Consider the following 16,408-nt stretch of genomic DNA (forward strand, 5'->3'; position numbering starts at 1 on the left):
TTGGCATATGAGTATGAATATATGATAGTTGACATGCATTTTTCTGAGTTTCTGTACTTTATTACGAATATGAAACGTGTATTTTACAAAAAACTAGTCTTTAAAAACTGCAAAAGGGTTCTGTTTAAAAATGAGTTTGAGATATTTTTTCTTTTTATATTTTTTATGGTTTCGGCTATGAAAAGCCGTCTAAAGTTTAGTTATATATGTATGTCTAAAGTTAAAGTCTAAAGTTTAGTTATATATGAATGGGTATTTATTCATTTCTGATAATAAACCACCCTATCTCTAAAATTTATTTACAGAACTTGTGTAAAATTAATAAAACTGCAATATTGAACAAAAATTACCCATGTACAAATATACATTTAATCGTATACATACATAATTTAGTTAATATACAAATTTCCATTACTTTACAAAGATTATTATTTTTTGGTCACTACGCAGAATAATCAACACCTTCGAAACAAACAAACAACAATGCAACTTATTTAGAATTGTTATTGGAGGAACATTTTAAAATGTGAAATATATTTACATATTTCATTATCATGGAGTATATTTATTCATCATTCTACTCTTAATGCAATAGAAGCTAAGGCCTTAAAATTATGAGTATCAATTTTAAATGGAATCAAAAAATGAAGCGGTTTGAAAAAATGCTTCCAGAAAAAACGGCTATCCTTATACCGAATAAAGCAGTTATCTGGTTGGTTTCTTAACTACAAATGGTGTGAGAGCATTTTGCGATGTTTGGTCACACTGCAAAATTTAAATTGTGCATCAGTAAACAACTGTTAAAAATAATTCTTGCAAAACAAAATCAGTTGTAGGAAAATCTCTTTATATTAAAAGTGTCCCTATTATTTTTCACTTGATTGTTTATATGTATGTATGTACGCATGAATGTAAATATGTACATAAATATATCATTCATATTAGGCTGTTGTGTAGGGTATAACAAAAACAGGTTCTTGGTTATGAGAGCCTAGCCACTAAAGAGCATCGCAGCTAAACGAACCGCAACGCTCTCTTTCAGTGTTTCTCGCCGCGTGATTGTTGTTTTTGGTTTTAATTGCTGCCGTTGCAGAAATGTTTTCAGAAATTTTGTTTTCAGTCGCAGAGAAAACGCGCCGTCGCGAAGTCACGCCGAGGCACGCCGCAGCAGTTCAAGATCAAGTTAACGGTGCGTAAGCATTTTTGTTAGTGGGCGCGAGCGAGACGATAAAGAGCAAGAATAGACGCTGATGTACAGCAGCATTGACAGAGTCGTTATTGTTGTTGCTGCAAGTCGCGCGCGTCGATTAAAATGAATATTTATACGAATTGAAATCAATTGAAAAGTGCGGTCAAAACAAAGTATGCGATTTAAAAATTGCAACAGAGGAGACAAAGCCAATACATACATTAAACAAAAAGTAAGAGGTGCTGCCAAAAATGATTATTATTAAAAACAAAACGCACAAAAAATTCCCTACGCGTTATGGAAGAGCGGGAGAGCACCAACAGACAGAGTGAATCGAGTTGCGCGTGCTTTGTGCGTTTTGTTGGTGTTATTAACATTATTTCAATGTGTATTTTGGAATTTTGTTGTTGTTTTTGAAGTTAAATTGCGTATGAGAGTGGGTTGGCCAATATTGATGACGAATAATTCTGACACAGCACAGTTCGCAACAGCAGTTCGAAAATTGCAGTAAAAATGCCCCTATCACCCGATCGTGTGGGTGATACATACACATACATACATATGTATTATATATTTATGCATGTGTGTACATATGTATGTATCTACGGAGATTTTGCTGTTTTGGTTGCACTCTCGCCGAGGTTTGGTCTATTTTCGTGCACCACAAAGCAAGCACGAAATGGTTATAAAAAGGCCAGCTAGAGAGACAAATGAAATCATGTCAACAGGTTGCGGAAGTTCTAATTCAAGGACTATTTTCAAAGTGCGCGTATACGTACATACATATGTACATATTTACATGCACATGTATGTATGTATGTAGGTATAACACTCATCAGCAGAGGTTTTTGGATTTTAGTGTTAATTTATGTAATTACTTTGTTTGCACAAATGAATCGGCATCACGCTAAAAATATGATAAAAGAACAGTCATAATTTGTTCAAACAAAGCGTAAAATTATCAGCATCATCGAGTGAAGAAGAGGTGTGCCTCGCTTAGTGATAAACAATTGCAGTTCGCACATCCAGTTCCCAACATCTGGCCCCACAACAGCCCCATCTGAAGCACTTGTACGAATATTGATTTGGAAACGGGTTTTCCAAGCAGCTACGTTTTAACCTCTAAAATGTACGATACGTGTGCATTAAAAAATTATTAATACATTACGCCTATGAGCAGATGTACAGCTACACACATGCATATGTTTGTATGTATGTACATATGTGTGTAATTGTGAGTGCTTCCAAATGAATATTGCTAGCAACAAGAGCTTTACAACACAGCAACAACAACAAGACGCGCCCACCTTCCCCAACATAGTGGTTAACAATTCATTTAAATATTCCGTAAACATACATATGTATGTACATATGTATGTACATACTTAAATGCACATACACACATACAAATTTATAATATTTGGGTGTCGCAGTTGACCGCAAATGAAAATGCTTTACATTTTTATGCATTAAAAAGTATAATTACGTCGCACTTTACTTTTTAGCGCCGCGTGATCGACAATATTCGCAAACTCTCTCCCTCACTCTGGCGGTCTCTCTCGCTCACGTTTTCCTCTATCACATTGTAAACGAACTAAAAGTTAATTTCGACTGCGCCGAAGCTATATACCCTTACTCTGAAAACGTTAGTCCTCCGTCTAAGAACGTTAATACCCTACTGGGCCTGATATATCAAATTTTTCTTGGAAATTAATTTTTTCCACTTACTCATTAGCTTTGCAACCCACGTCCGATAGAACACCATCATGTGAGATATAACCTCATAATATTTTTATAATGTAGTGATCTGACACGGTAAAAGAGCATCGGTGTATAGTTTGAATGCTCTTTAACTATAAGATGAGTAGTAATTGAAATAGTGATCTGTGATTGTTTTTTATGGGTGTTACAAACATCCACGCCAAAGGCAATATATACTAAAACATTTGATTGAAGGGTATAATAACTTTAGGACTGATAACAGCCACAGTAAATGCGATAAGCCTCAACTTTCATGCTCACCACACTCATGGATTTCTCACTGTCTCTCTTTGCAGGCCGAGTGTGGAACGTAAACCACACGTTTGGTTCAGTCCAACACAAACAGAGGCCAGGAGCACACGCTTCCTGCCCAACACACAGCATACACCACAAATATAAAAACACACATTGATCCAGAGATGACATCACGCCATTACATGTGGCGCTTAGCCATCCTAGCCTTGGGATTCTGCTCCATTGCAGCTGGCGTCTATTTATTTCGCAATTGGATCGACATATTTACACGCATGCGCGGCAAGGTGAGTGCAGCTATTCAGAATATGTAGATATGGGAATATCAAGTAGTATATTCGGACACATGAATATTAACATTATGGATACTCATCTACCATCGTTGCCCCCTGTCACACTCATTCCTCAGTCGACTTTGAGTTGAACTCAAGATCCGCTCAAGAACACAAAACCGAGCTGCCGTCAATTAGGCAAACGTGCAAAGGTCAACTAACTGAACAACGATGGGTCTCATTTGCATGCCATTATGTACGATACAATTTACAATTTGGACCCCGTTCACTTATTTAAAATCAATTGAGTCAATTTGCCCAAAACTACATATACATATAGTGTCAAGACAGCGGGCCGGGCATACAGACAAGCATATTGAAGGTGCAGGTGTTTGACGAAGATTAGATAATGGGGGAAGTGTAATGGGCCTTTTTGGCTGACTGACTAAACAATGGAGAAATCTTAAACGGGCTAAGTCAGCCGAATATTACACACACTACTTAAATTTCTTTAACTGATTCTCATTAAATTTAATAGGATTATTTATCCTGGCAGCTGTACTATATCGTATATCATGAAAGTAGCACTCGAAATCCTTGTGAGTAATCGTAATCAAAAATCAAATCATCTACATAAATATTTATTGGGCAAAGTATTTCAATTGACATGGAAAAAAGTTGGTTCCCTATAATTATTTTATGAATCTACCTAAAAGGTTATAAAAATAGTTTTTGGTATTTAAGACAGTTTAAATAATTTTAGTATCCAAAGTCGAAGACTCCTACATAAATTTGAAGCCACTAAATTATATTCTAATAGCCATAATGCTCATGACAGCAATATACCTATAATATTCGGGTTGAATATAGGTTGTTCTCATGTGATACTCTTAACAACGAGAAGAGCTTAGAAAACATTTTTAAGGAAAAGGCTATATGCTCTATATCATCATCTTTGAATTGGAAAGCAAAGGTTCACTTAGAACACCCTTATATTTATTTTTAGGGCATACGGAAAAAGTTCGCTATAATCAGATAACTGTCAAGCATTAATTCATGAATCATAAGCCATTTTTTTGATTGAAAGCTTCATTGCGAAAATTTAATGGATGGTGTTTATGTTGAGACGGAAATATTTGCCCGTTCCAAAAACAAAACACTTAAAAATGCCCCTGCATTACCATTGTAGGTAACATCCGTCGACCATTATATCTTATCTCTGTTGGCGCGGCCAATAATTTACCGATAGGTTAACTGTCGTTATGCGATTAAAAAGCCAGACCTTGTCCGAACTATTCAGCGCAAATTCATGCACCAACGGCCATTTAATACCCAAAGCTCCAAATTACATTCATATACTCGAATAGCATTGGTTACAAAACAAGTCAACAGGTGTGCCAAGCACATCTGCACACCTGCAAGCTAAGTTCTGCTGATATCATTATATTAAATTGTTCTACATTCTTACACGCGCCACTTTCAATGGTTATGTGTAATATGGGTTTCTTCAGCAAATAAAAAAAAATCACACTCATACAAATTTTTATCCGTTAGTCATTTCCGGGGACGATGTTGATTAATTGGGAATTGAAAGCTAAAACCCCATGAACGGCTCAATAGGGACCAAAGCTAAATTCAAATCAAACAATTTAAGTACAGAGCTAATCCAATTATTTTATGGGAGTTCATAAATTTTATTGGTACTCTTTTTATTTACGCTGTAGGATGATCCCTTTGAACTACACCTGCCAGTTTATAGACTGATTTTGTGATGGCTTTGACCATGAAATAGTCAGTCAGTTTCAGGCTAAAATCGCTCATTTTTACGGTACGGTGCACTTGACTCTGGCGTCACTACTGATAAGCAGGCGACATTTGACTAGACATTAGGTGGTTGAAGAGTAATGAACCGCTCATTTAAATGATTTTAGTCTACAATGTTGCAAATTTCTTCTAATTCACTAATTTATAGGAAATGGCGCTCAGTCCTACTTCGCGGGCATATGATGGCTGGAAGATTTCACCATTGCCGCTTGATTTTGATGTCTATCTTTTTAACTGGACAAATCCGGAGGACTTTTACGTGGGGTCCGGTAAAAAGCCACGCTTCGAACAGTTGGGGCCCTATCGATTTCGCGAGAAACCCGACAAGGTCGACATAGCGTGGCACAATCAAAACAGTTCAATTTCATTTCGGAAGAAGGCTTTCTTCTTCTTCGATGCCGAGGGCAGCAATGGCACCTTGGAGGATAACATAACTACCGTCAATACGGTGGCACATGTAAGCATAAATAAACAAGTTCTTACTATCAGTTATTCCAGATAATCAAGCGACTAACATTCTATTTTAAATTCCTTTTTTCACTTAGGCCGCCGCACTACGCACACGTGTTGCGAACTTTTTTGAGACGTTTGCAATTAAAAGCGCTCTAGCTGTCTCGGAACAGCGTCTCACCGAGACAAAGACCGCCCGAGAATGGATGTTTGACGGTTATGACCATCCACTGGTCAGCACTATGGTCACTGTGGGAAAAATGTTCCAGGTGTCTCTAGTGCCCTACGATCGTGTTGGCTTTTTGTATCCACGGAATGGCAGCGCCGATTTCGAAGGATACCTAAACATGTACACTGGTGCGGATGACATCCGTAAAATGGGTCAGTTGTATGCTTGGAACAATAAGACACACACAGGAGCTTTCGATGGCGAGTGTGGCAATGTCTACGGCTCCATGGGCGAATTCTTTCCGCCTAACCTAACTCCAAAGGATCATGTGTCGATGTTTCTGCCCAATCTTTGTCGCGCCGTTCCGCTGGATTACACCGAGACAGTCTCTGTCCATGGTGTGACGGCCTTTAAGTTCAGTGGAACTGAACGAGCCGTGGATAATGGTTAGTTAGCTGGCAATTAGGCTCGCCTATTTCATTATTTTAAACTATCCTCTTCATTGCAGGCACTCTCTACCCGGAGGAGACCAGTTGTTTGTGCGACAACGACACATGTGGGCCAGTTGGCGTCATTTATGTTGGACGCTGTCATCACAACACATCCTTATACATGTCCTATCCCCATTTCTACAAGGCTGACCCAAGCTTGCTAGACGCTGTCGAGGGTCTGCAACCGGAAAAGGAGAAGCACGAGTTCTTCATGACTCTAGAACCCAATGCCGGTGTGCCTATGGATGTGGGTGGAGGCTTTCAGGCGAACTATCTCTTGGAGCCAGTGCAACAAGTAAAGTGAGTATCTAGAAGATAATTCTAATATTTAAACTCAACTAACTCTTGATTTCATTCCAGAATATACCAGAACATTCCGCGCACTTTCATTCCCATGATGTGGGCCGAGGAGCGGGTCCGTGTTACCGAGGAAATCGCAGCAGACATAAAACTGGTGCCTCTAATCGTACTCCTAGGTCAGATTTTCACTGGCGTCCTGCTCGCCGTTGGTCTCATATGCGTCTGTTGGTATCCCACGCGATTGTTCGCGCGGTTCTGTCACAGCGATGATCCCAAAGACAAGATGATTGCGCTCAAGCCGCTCGCGTTTGGCACGAACGGCCCCAGCGCATCAGCGCCTACATGCTGTCAGTCTACACTCAATCCGAATGTAGGAGTCCGTCTTCTTGATTATAGAAGAAGTTCTGGAGTTGCAAACACCGCAGTCGCCAAGTATGATGACGATGACGTAGAGAGCAACAGCAGCGAGTGCAGCAACAGCTGTGGAACAGAACGCCTTATTAATGATAGTGCCCAGTGCCCGTCAACTAATGTGATAATTAGATAGTAGTTGCATTTTAATCAATGCTTTACAAATGGCCTTAGAGCGTAGCCGCCCGCCCATAAGACTCACGTTGTCTATTATTTCTTTATAACTTAGAGAGTATGTACAAAGTGATGACGCCGTTTGCCTTAGGTTGCATTGTTTTTTTTTTAATGCAACCTGTCTACATACACATAATATTGCTTTAGTCATCACCCCTTCCCTGTACATCTCGCTCATGTCGCTGAGAGAGAGACTTGTAAGATTATTTATTATATAGTGCCAAAAAAAAAGAAGAGAGAAACCTAAACAAAAAGTCATTAATTATATAGTTGTTAAGCAAGTGTACATACGATTTGTTGAAACCCAAAATTTGCACACGTCCAAAGTATTTACATATGTATATAGTATATATATAGAGACACGTAAGAATAATTTGCATAATTTGTAATGAGTATAATTAAGTTCTTTTTATACGCGTCGATTTCAATGAAGTGATACAAATAATACATATTTATAAAAAATCTATAACCAGAGTACAATCAATCGGTAGAACTGTTTAGGACTAATTACATACTACGCTGCAGCCAGCTGGAGAAGGCCCAGAAGCATATGCTGATAAAGCTGAAGCTCATAAGCGATGCGAAAGTTGCCGCACTGCCTCCTCCCTCATGCTTGCCCAGATCCAACTGCGAAGCCAGAGCTTCGGGCACATCCAAATAAACGCGATCCACCCCAAAGCTAAAGATTAGCTTTCGTAGCTGCGCCACATCCACATAATCACCCTCCGAGGACCAAATTGTAAGGGTGCTCTCATTTGTCCCATTTACCGCGGCGACCAACTGATGAAGCTGCTCTTCGCTATTAGCCGCTATACCTGCACGTACTGGGAAAGTAATTGCCTGGCCCGTAGACAGCACATTATTCCAACGGATGGCCTCCAGCATCTCGTCACATTGTGCTTGAGTGTAGGAACCCTCGCGATGATCGCCACTCCAGTTGGTGGTCCATCCAATCGAGAGCACGGACTGTTTATAACGCATGCAGCCGGCAAAAAAGCGCGCCGGATCTACCGGCACAGTCTTGTTCTGCTCCACCGGACCGCTTATTATGTCAGCATTCATAAAAATCGGATAGCTCATCTGTAATGTGAGAGGGTCTGGCTATTAATATGGCTACCACTGAGAGCTTTTAATGTACCATCGGTATGGACTCGTCGAGTATTTGCAGTGAACCTTCAAACACCTCAATCGACTTGAAGTCCAATTTCACCCCCTTTTGGGCTCCTTCAGTCTGTTCGTTATATTGCTTGATTTGATTCAAAAAATCGGCAAGTGTGAGATCTGAATCATTTGCTGGCGGATGCGCCATAACTGGTAACTCCTCGCCTACGCCATTCAGAGTACCCAGCACAATATCCGCTTCGATCATATCAATGTCGGCTGTAAGTAGTCAAGTTGAAAGCTCTTTATTCACTCTCCTGTTGATAAACAGTTCTAATAGCAATAAAAAGTGCTCGCCTTGCCCTATTATGACCCGACCGGCTTGATATTTTAACACCCTGTCCAAGCCCACTCATGCCTATAAATGCCTTATAGGTTAACCAAACAACTTTAACATAAATATAATATAAATGAATAGACTGCATAACAAACGTAAACAAGATAGAATGATATAGTCGGGCATTTAGACAGTGAGATGCCCTGCAAGCAAACTTTCGCAGCTATTTTATGTACAAATGCAAAAAAAAGAAGGCGACTGCAGCAAAATTGTTTGCACAAACCGAATAAGCCCTTTTTCCCTTCGGGTACAGGGTATAACAATTAAACTTTACAAACCATACTACGTACATTGAAAGCCCCCGTCGCTCATATACTTGAATGTATTTCGAGATATACGCATACGAAAACGTCTATGGCTAATCAAAAATCTAGACAGTATATGTACATGCATACGTACAAGTAAAGTCTATTTTTACAGTCCGGGTAAAGGTGCAGAGAAAAACAAATGCATATTTTTAAATTTATATTAAATTACTTCTACAAGACTCTGTTAAAATGGAACGAATGTTGAGCTTTAAGCGTGGGTGGTTCAAACACTTTTGCGCGAGCGAAGGGGGGGCATCATTCGAGCTTACCTTTCAAGGCCGCATCGAGCAATTGTTGGCTATTAACGGCATGCGCCCAGCGTATGGCCGTCAAATTGGACAATTTTGATTTGCTAAATCGTGCCATTTCTACAAACTCATGCTCCTGGTCCTGCTGCAGCACAAATGCAAAGTCAGGCAATTGCGACGCTGTGGCTGATGTTTCCGATACGCTGTATATATAGGCACTGGCGTTCGCAGCGCTGGCATTGATTCCGACCACGAGTGCTAGTTCTGTGTGTTGTTTATGTAAATTCAATTAAACCAATGAATGGAGAATTGTTTGCATGCAAGTGTGCGTTTGCATGTATTGTGTGTGTGTGTGCGTGTGTGTGTGTGTGGGGTGTTAAGTGATAGATAACAGCAATTTCCTTACCATTTGGCAATACTGGTCACATGGATGGAATGGACGATTTGTTGGGCGAGCTTTATAAACAGGCGATATCTGGATAATGTCTAAGTGTGATTGTACCGGCCTGCGTATGTATGCATGCATTTATGTATTGTGTTGATTTTATTTTTCTCTTTGAGCGGCAACAAGCAACCCGTCGCTTAATGTCCACTTTCACCGAATGCTGCGATGAAACTAATTACAAAGGGCGCAAGCGCAATACAATGTGAAACAAAATGCAGAGGAATTGATGCGAAACGTGACAATGCGAAACGAATGGCGCGCAAATCATTAACGTTCACGTTGATTGTGTGAAGGTTCAAGTCTTTACCCAGATGGCAATTAAGCAGAAGAATTGCAAAAACAAGTGCATTTCTACTACAGTTGTTGTTGTTGGTGCGCTGAAGCTGCATATTGTTGCTGTCGATTTGAGAGTCGTTCAAGCTTTAAAGAACAATAACAATCAATTTAAAGTAATTGGCACGATAAGTACAGCGATTAAATACACAATAAGATTTTAGCTTATCGCACACGATTTCCTATGGCCATAAACTGCTACTACAATAGTCATAATCCATGATTAAAAAATCATAAATTTAAATATGTATTTACCATAGGTGCAAAGGGCAAACAAAAAAGTCCTTTAAAAACTAGAAGTGCAATTACCTTTTGTTTCAGATTAACAGGAATATAGAAGCTATATTGTCATAGACACCCTTTATATATATCGTACCAATTTCAATACCGTTCAACAGTTTGTAATTTAACAGACCTAACTGCCAGGTTGGCCGAATCGAAATAAATGGCTTGCATAGAGCTTTGTCTCCAATTGGCATCTCTTTCTATTGCGTTGCTTGTCAACACTAGGCCAGCAACTTATCGATAATGTTTTGTATCGCTGTTTAGTCCAACGCTAACTAATTTGGCATTTACTTGTGTGTCGTTGTTGTTGGGCGAATAAGTTTATAAAGTTCTTGAAGTTCACTTTGGCTCCCCCTTGCACAGTAACAAAATGATGGTAAGTTCCAACTTAGTGCTGTTGCTTATTCACAAGCCTTGGATAACCCACTTAAACTGGAAATCAGTACTGCATCCGGCACGGGCATAACGGCTGAATGCCAATGCATTTCGCACACAAAGAAAAGCTTATCTGTAAAAATGGGCGTAATTAGACTGTGTGTGTATTTACTTATGTGTGTATTTTTTGGACTGCATAGGATGGCACGGATGAGTCAAATATTTTAAACAGTGCCTCTCCCAGCAATGGTGGGACAATGGAAATAGCTTCGCCCACAAACCCCTTGGCACCGACAACAAATGGTAGCGGTACCGCCACCTCACCGGACAGCTCTTCATCGGCGCCCATGACACCTGCTGCGCTTGGTGAAAACGCGCTACATGTAGAGATCTCCGATGCGCTAAGCGAAAAGGAAAAGGTAAAATTTACTGTGCACACGCGTACAACGCTGCCAGGATTCGCGAAAAAGGACAACAATGTAGTTCGACAGCACGAAGAGTTCGTTTGGCTTCACGATCGCATTGAGGAGAACGAAGACTATGCGGGCTATATCGTGAGTACATTATGCGGGTCTTATCACACTACACAACAAAAAATTTAGTTTACGACCCAAAGATAATTTTTTTAAGTAATTCTGAAATTATAAAAAGCGATTAAATTAAGAAATTTAATCCCAAACTAAAAAAATTTATTTTTTTATATTTAATTTTATTCATTAATAATAGAAACTTTCCGTAATTTGATGTGACTTTACATTTACTTTTTTTTTTAAATTATACCTGAATTGATTTATTGATTTGTTTTATTAGCTTATCAATTTTTAAATAATTTTGAATTTCTATGGAACATTTTTGGTGGGGTTTTTGAATTAACAGAGGTTCAACTAAAGGAATTTCTAACGTCAGCTGTCTTAAAATTATAGTAAATTAGACCCTTATAAAATTCTTAAGGTTCTATTTTGCAATCTTTTGTTATGTCGTTTTTAAATGAAAAATAAATTAAATTATATTGACACTTCCCTCGCGTATTCTTAAAGTACCACATTTTGTTGCGTAGTGTAGCGAGTACAATAGCGAAGTTGTAATTAGTCTTTTGTTATATATCTTTATAGATACCGCCCTGCCCGCCACGGCCGGATTTCGATGCGTCACGTGAAAAACTGCAGCGTCTTGGGGAAGGCGAGGGAAACATGACCAAAGAGGAATTTAAAAAGATGAAATCTGAGCTGGAGGCGTAAGTGTTGTATAATCCATTGTGCTTAAATTTGTTTGAAATACATTCTTCTCTTGTAGCGAATATCTTGCCACGTTTAAAAAAACGGTGGCCATGCACGAGGTGTTCCTGCGACGATTGGCCAGCCATCCCGTCTTTCGCGTCGATCAGCATTTAAAGGTGTTTTTGGAGTATGATCAGGACCTGTGCGCCAAACCGCGCAAAAAGATGGACATTTTTGGTGGCTTTGTGAAATCGCTGGGAAAGACAACAGACGGCATTTTGTTAAGCGCCACCGTGCGTGATGTAAATGATTTCTTTGAGAACGAACTGCAATTCCTTACCGAATACCATGGCCATTTGCGTGAGGCGGCAGCGCGAACTGACAAAATGACGCAACGGCACAAGGATGTGGGCGATGCGCATCAAAAGATTTCAAATGCCTTGTTACAGCTCTCCACTACTGAAAAGGGCCATATGGAAACATTTGCGGCCAAATCCGCAGAAGTGTTTGAACGGATCAAGGTAAGCTATAAAATTATTCGTCTGTATATTAATATAAATAGAAATGCATGTCTTCTTAGAATTTGGAGACGCGCGTTGCCAGCGATCAGGACTTGAAACTGGGAGACACATTGCGCTATTATCAACGAGACAGTGATGCGGCCAAGGCCTTGTTAATCAGACGGTTGCGCTGCCTAGCAGCCTACGAGACGGCGAACAGGAATCTGGAAAAGGCGCGTTCCAAGAATAAGGATGTGCATGCGGTAAGTGACAAAGTTGGCAGTTAATTCATTCAGGAAAGTCGCAGAAAATTGTGCAAATTTATTTCCGAAATTTAACTTTTGGTTTTGAAAAATCTTTGGATTTATTTTAAATATTTGAAAACAGCTTAAAACAATAAAGCTCTATGGATGAAATATGCTAATCATATTAATTTGCTATTGTAATGCATAAATTGAGTTTCATCTTTTTTTTTAAACAAAGTTACAAATTGTTGAATTTAAAGTATTCTTTCAAAAAGTCTATATTTAAAATGTAAAAGCTACTACTACAAAATTCTTAATATTCAAAAGAGATCTTTTACCAGAACCAGTTGGCGTTTAAGGTTTGCAAATAAAATCTTACTTTTGTTATAGAGTGAAATATGTTATCCAATATCATCACTTCGCTATCTTTTAACTTCCTCAGAAAATTGCTTTAAATAGATTAAACAATTAATGCGAAGAAAACAGAGTTTCCTACTCTACGTCCGATATCAATAACTAGTTATATGTAAATTACTCATGACTGTTTTGAACTTGTTGCACAATTTTCTGCGTCATTCCAGGGCGCTACCATTTCATTTTGTGATTCCCCATCCCCGTTTTGATTTCTGTGCTTGCCTGTATTTGTTATTTTATTTTACAAATTTTTTTCTTCACGTCCCCTTATCATATTATTTTTATTTTTATTATGAGTTCCGTTGCGTTTCATGTATTTACACGCTTCTTTTTTAATGAACCAAAAAATTTTCGTCTCTTATCGATCAACAAACTCACCACAACCTTATACGCGTACTGCTATCGATCTCTGTGCGTTTGTTGTTGTCTTTCGCTGCAGCCTTTGGAGGTGCAAGAGGTATTTGGGACTTAACTTTAACTGCAGTTGCTCATTTATTGTATCACTAATCCATACCAGATAAATGAAAATATGAATAGCTAGTCGTCGTCGCATGTTGTTGTAACTCTATTGAAGTCGTGTTTAGCTGAAGTTTGCTGTGTAGATTAGCATGCCCTTGATTTTAATCTGTTCTAGAAAGCTTAATAATGTTCTCTTATCTAAATGCAGGCCGAAACCGCGCAAGCCGAGGCTTGTGAGAAGTTTGAATCCATGTCTGCCTGCGGCAAGGAGGAGCTGATTGGTTTTAGAAATCGTCGCGTGGCTGCTTTCAAAAAGAGGTGGGTTCCAATTAGAGCACTAAATTAACGTACTTCTAACACACGGCCTCCTTCTCTTTCCAGTCTCGTGGAGCTGTCCGACCTGGAAATCAAACATGCCAAATCGCAGTACGAGTACTTGCGTCAGTCACTGTTGGCACTCAAGGAGATTGCCTGAAGAGCTGGACCTGGACTGTGTAGGGCAGTTGTGTTTGTAAATCAATTTTTTAAATATGTATTTGAATAGATTGCTAACAAGCAGTTGCAGTTTTACATATTACCTTTTGCATTGCATGTATTTAATGTAAACTATATAGCATAGAGCTCGCATTATTATTGTATTATCAAAATTATTGTTTGTGTGTAAGTGTGAGAGTTAGAGATGAAATGAGAACAGAACAGAACGCTTTTGTATTGAGCATTCCTTTAAAAAAGAAACAAATTTACTATTATACGAGTATTGTACACGCATTGAAATCTGAATATATATATATATACAAATTGAATATAAGCCGGTTGTAAACTGTCATTATGTCAACAATGCTAGCAAACAAGCTATAAACGTAACCAGGCAACAAGCAACAAAAATATCAATAACCACATCGAACGAAATTTTTTCCTTACTGAGGACTGTCGAGAAACGAAAATTTGTAAAACATTTTTACTCCACGGCATTTGCTTCCAACCACCCATCCGCTTTATATTTCGTATAATCTTTCGCCATGGATGAGTTCGGATGTTTCGACTACAAGACGCCGGTAACGGAAAACACACAGGATATGCGCACTTCCTACTATCGCTCGCACCGCTATCTCACGGATTTGCGTTTGGGAAACAAAACGAATGCCAGTTTCCATGATCCCGAAATCTATGTTAGCGATCCCCTGATTCACGAGAAACTACGTTCGGACTATGGCAGGAATTACGAGTGGAAGGTAAGCGATTGGTTTGGCTTTCTTTCTCTGCAGCTCCACCCATCCTACTGTGTGCTTACAGTACATCGATCCGAATACGATACGCAATCCAACGATGAACATGAAAATGCAATTTATGAAGCCCTTCGAGCAGGGTCAATTACGTTTCATTAAGCGCCCCATTAAGCCCATGAGCAGCGTTACCCAGGACACCTACGGGTGGACTCAATTGCCGAGGGAACCGGACCCTTCGCCCATTTACATGCCCACGCCAGTGGAGGCCACCAAACTGGAGCTGGATCGCTCGAAGATAAGTGATAGCAAGTATCTAGACCCCTCGGCCACCACATACAACTTGTCCTATGTACACTACCAGCCACGTGACATACAGCGGGGAATCGCGGCGCAGGATAATATTACATTTTGGAATTGGAATGAACTGTTTCCGGTGGGGAAACGCGTGATTTCTGGAGCGGATGAACAGATGTGTGACGATTTTCCAGCTAAAAAGTGCCCCAAACGCCGCTGTGAGTACCAGAATCAGCTCAAGCCTGTACCCCACACCGGCCAAATTACCGAGATGCGTCAAAATTATCGGGATCCCAAGTATCGTGACGATTACATTGAATTCGAAACGACAGATGTAAGGCCGCTGTTCCTAAGCGATGAGGCCCAAAGGATTCCACAGGCCAAGGTCTGTGAGAATTCTCTGTATGGCTCTGGCGAGCCAGTGGCAAGATATGTTTAATTTTCTATTTCGATTTCGACCAAATTCCATGCGTAGTAAAAATTTGATCTAAAAAACGTCGCGCAAACAGTGCACGAAATATATTTCGGATTTTTTTTTTCAAACGCAACGTTATTTTTATGATTTCTATATTCCCAGCTTAACCGACACTAATTTAGTATGGTAAAGATCGCGGAATACCCATAGTTAGCTTAAAGTTATAAGTAGAATTTCCTATTTATTTTCTATTTATAAATATTTTTTGGCTGTTGGGTATCTGGTTTCATTCACGTTCTATTAGCTGGTACAAAAAGATGGTGTCAAGGCGGAATTTCTTGGGATGTCACCTTTTTCGAAACGATCATTGATTTTGCAATGAAAATAAAAATCATTCCCATTGTAGCTGCGCGAAATATTTTGTATTAATAGGTGAATTCTGTTTCAAGTTATCCTATGAATAGAGATTATCTTAAAATTCCCATTTTGAATGAAAACAATGACGATAGTTTTTTCTCGCTTCGGCTTTATTTAGATGATTTCATTTACTCAAAGGATGAGAAGGACCTTGGCATTAAATTATATATGGATGTGATTAGTACCTTGTGCTCGTCCTCAATCATGGGTAGCGCATCATCATGCTCGGGTGCACTGGCAACATATATCGGTATGTCCTTTTTCGCGAACTCCAATATAAACTGACGGCACACGCCGCAGGGCGTGATGAAGGCATCGGGATGGTAGGCAACGACACTAATTTAGTATGGTAAAGATCGCGGAATACCCATAGTTAGCTTAAAGTTATAAGTAGAATTTCCTATTTATTTTCTATTTATAAATATTTTTTGGCTGT

The 16,408-nt window shown here is 39.3% G+C and overlaps 4 protein-coding genes across 5 annotated transcripts; 3 read left to right on the plus strand and 1 right to left on the minus strand.

The window, feature by feature from the left end:
• Positions 1–1,186: 1,186 nt before the first annotated feature.
• On the plus strand, positions 1,187–7,759 carry LOC115632037 (protein peste). The gene is made up of 6 exons (XM_030529002.1): positions 1,187–1,421; positions 3,247–3,489; positions 5,447–5,755; positions 5,844–6,363; positions 6,426–6,708; positions 6,769–7,759. Exons 2-6 carry the CDS (start codon positions 3,370–3,372, stop codon positions 7,253–7,255), a joined length of 1,719 nt encoding a protein of 572 aa, XP_030384862.1. The 5' UTR covers positions 1,187–1,421; positions 3,247–3,369; the 3' UTR covers positions 7,256–7,759.
• Positions 7,676–9,940, minus strand: LOC115632039 (protein FAM151B). The gene is made up of 4 exons (XM_030529006.1): positions 9,754–9,940; positions 9,369–9,611; positions 8,432–8,673; positions 7,676–8,373 (listed from the first exon to the last, which is right to left on the minus strand). The coding sequence occupies exons 2-4, from the start codon at positions 9,463–9,465 to the stop codon at positions 7,801–7,803; spliced, it is 912 nt and encodes a 303-aa protein (XP_030384866.1). The 5' UTR covers positions 9,466–9,611; positions 9,754–9,940; the 3' UTR covers positions 7,676–7,800.
• Positions 9,941–10,684: 744 nt separating this feature from the next.
• On the plus strand, positions 10,685–14,423 carry LOC115632038 (sorting nexin-6). Of its 2 annotated transcripts, XM_030529003.1 has the most exons (8): positions 10,685–10,786; positions 10,986–11,339; positions 11,898–12,019; positions 12,079–12,523; positions 12,583–12,765; positions 13,601–13,618; positions 13,829–13,938; positions 14,002–14,423. In XM_030529003.1, exons 1-8 carry the CDS (start codon positions 10,781–10,783, stop codon positions 14,093–14,095), a joined length of 1,332 nt encoding a protein of 443 aa, XP_030384863.1. In that variant the 5' UTR covers positions 10,685–10,780; the 3' UTR covers positions 14,096–14,423. The 2 variants fall into 2 exon arrangements, with proteins under 2 accessions (XP_030384863.1, XP_030384865.1); XM_030529005.1 differs by lacking the exon at positions 13,601–13,618.
• Positions 14,424–14,487: 64 nt separating this feature from the next.
• Positions 14,488–15,688, plus strand: LOC115632040. The gene is made up of 2 exons (XM_030529007.1): positions 14,488–14,852; positions 14,914–15,688. The coding sequence occupies exons 1-2, from the start codon at positions 14,640–14,642 to the stop codon at positions 15,577–15,579; spliced, it is 879 nt and encodes a 292-aa protein (XP_030384867.1). The 5' UTR covers positions 14,488–14,639; the 3' UTR covers positions 15,580–15,688.
• Positions 15,689–16,408: the final 720 nt, after the last annotated feature.

Source organism: Scaptodrosophila lebanonensis, unplaced genomic scaffold (genome assembly GCF_003285725.1).
Source record: "Scaptodrosophila lebanonensis strain 11010-0011.00,11010-0021.00 unplaced genomic scaffold, SlebRS2 tig00001412-arrow-pilon, whole genome shotgun sequence".
Classification (NCBI taxonomy): Eukaryota; Metazoa; Arthropoda; class Insecta; order Diptera; family Drosophilidae; genus Scaptodrosophila; species Scaptodrosophila lebanonensis.

Bases quoted from the DNA above. Each gene is read 5' to 3' on its own strand.
- LOC115632037 (XM_030529002.1), top strand. From the start codon at position 3,370: ATGACATCACGCCATTACATGTGGCGCTTAGCCATCCTAGCCTTGGGA. The intron at 6,364-6,425 runs GTTAGTTAGCTG...TCTTCATTGCAG, and splicing joins TGAACGAGCCGTGGATAATG to GCACTCTCTACCCGGAGGAG. The intron at 6,709-6,768 runs GTGAGTATCTAG...ATTTCATTCCAG, and splicing joins GAGCCAGTGCAACAAGTAAA to AATATACCAGAACATTCCGC.
- LOC115632039 (XM_030529006.1), bottom strand. From the start codon at position 9,465: ATGGCACGATTTAGCAAATCAAAATTGTCCAATTTGACGGCCATACGC. The intron at 8,674-9,368 runs GTAAGCTCGAAT...GACTACTTACAG, and splicing joins GCTCGATGCGGCCTTGAAAG to CCGACATTGATATGATCGAA. The intron at 8,374-8,431 runs GTACATTAAAAG...CTCACATTACAG, and splicing joins TCGACGAGTCCATACCGATG to ATGAGCTATCCGATTTTTAT.
- LOC115632038 (XM_030529003.1), top strand. The intron at 11,340-11,897 runs GTGAGTACATTA...ATATCTTTATAG, and splicing joins AAGACTATGCGGGCTATATC to ATACCGCCCTGCCCGCCACG. The intron at 12,020-12,078 runs GTAAGTGTTGTA...CTTCTCTTGTAG, and splicing joins ATGAAATCTGAGCTGGAGGC to CGAATATCTTGCCACGTTTA.
- LOC115632040 (XM_030529007.1), top strand. From the start codon at position 14,640: ATGGATGAGTTCGGATGTTTCGACTACAAGACGCCGGTAACGGAAAAC. The intron at 14,853-14,913 runs GTAAGCGATTGG...GTGTGCTTACAG, and splicing joins GCAGGAATTACGAGTGGAAG to TACATCGATCCGAATACGAT.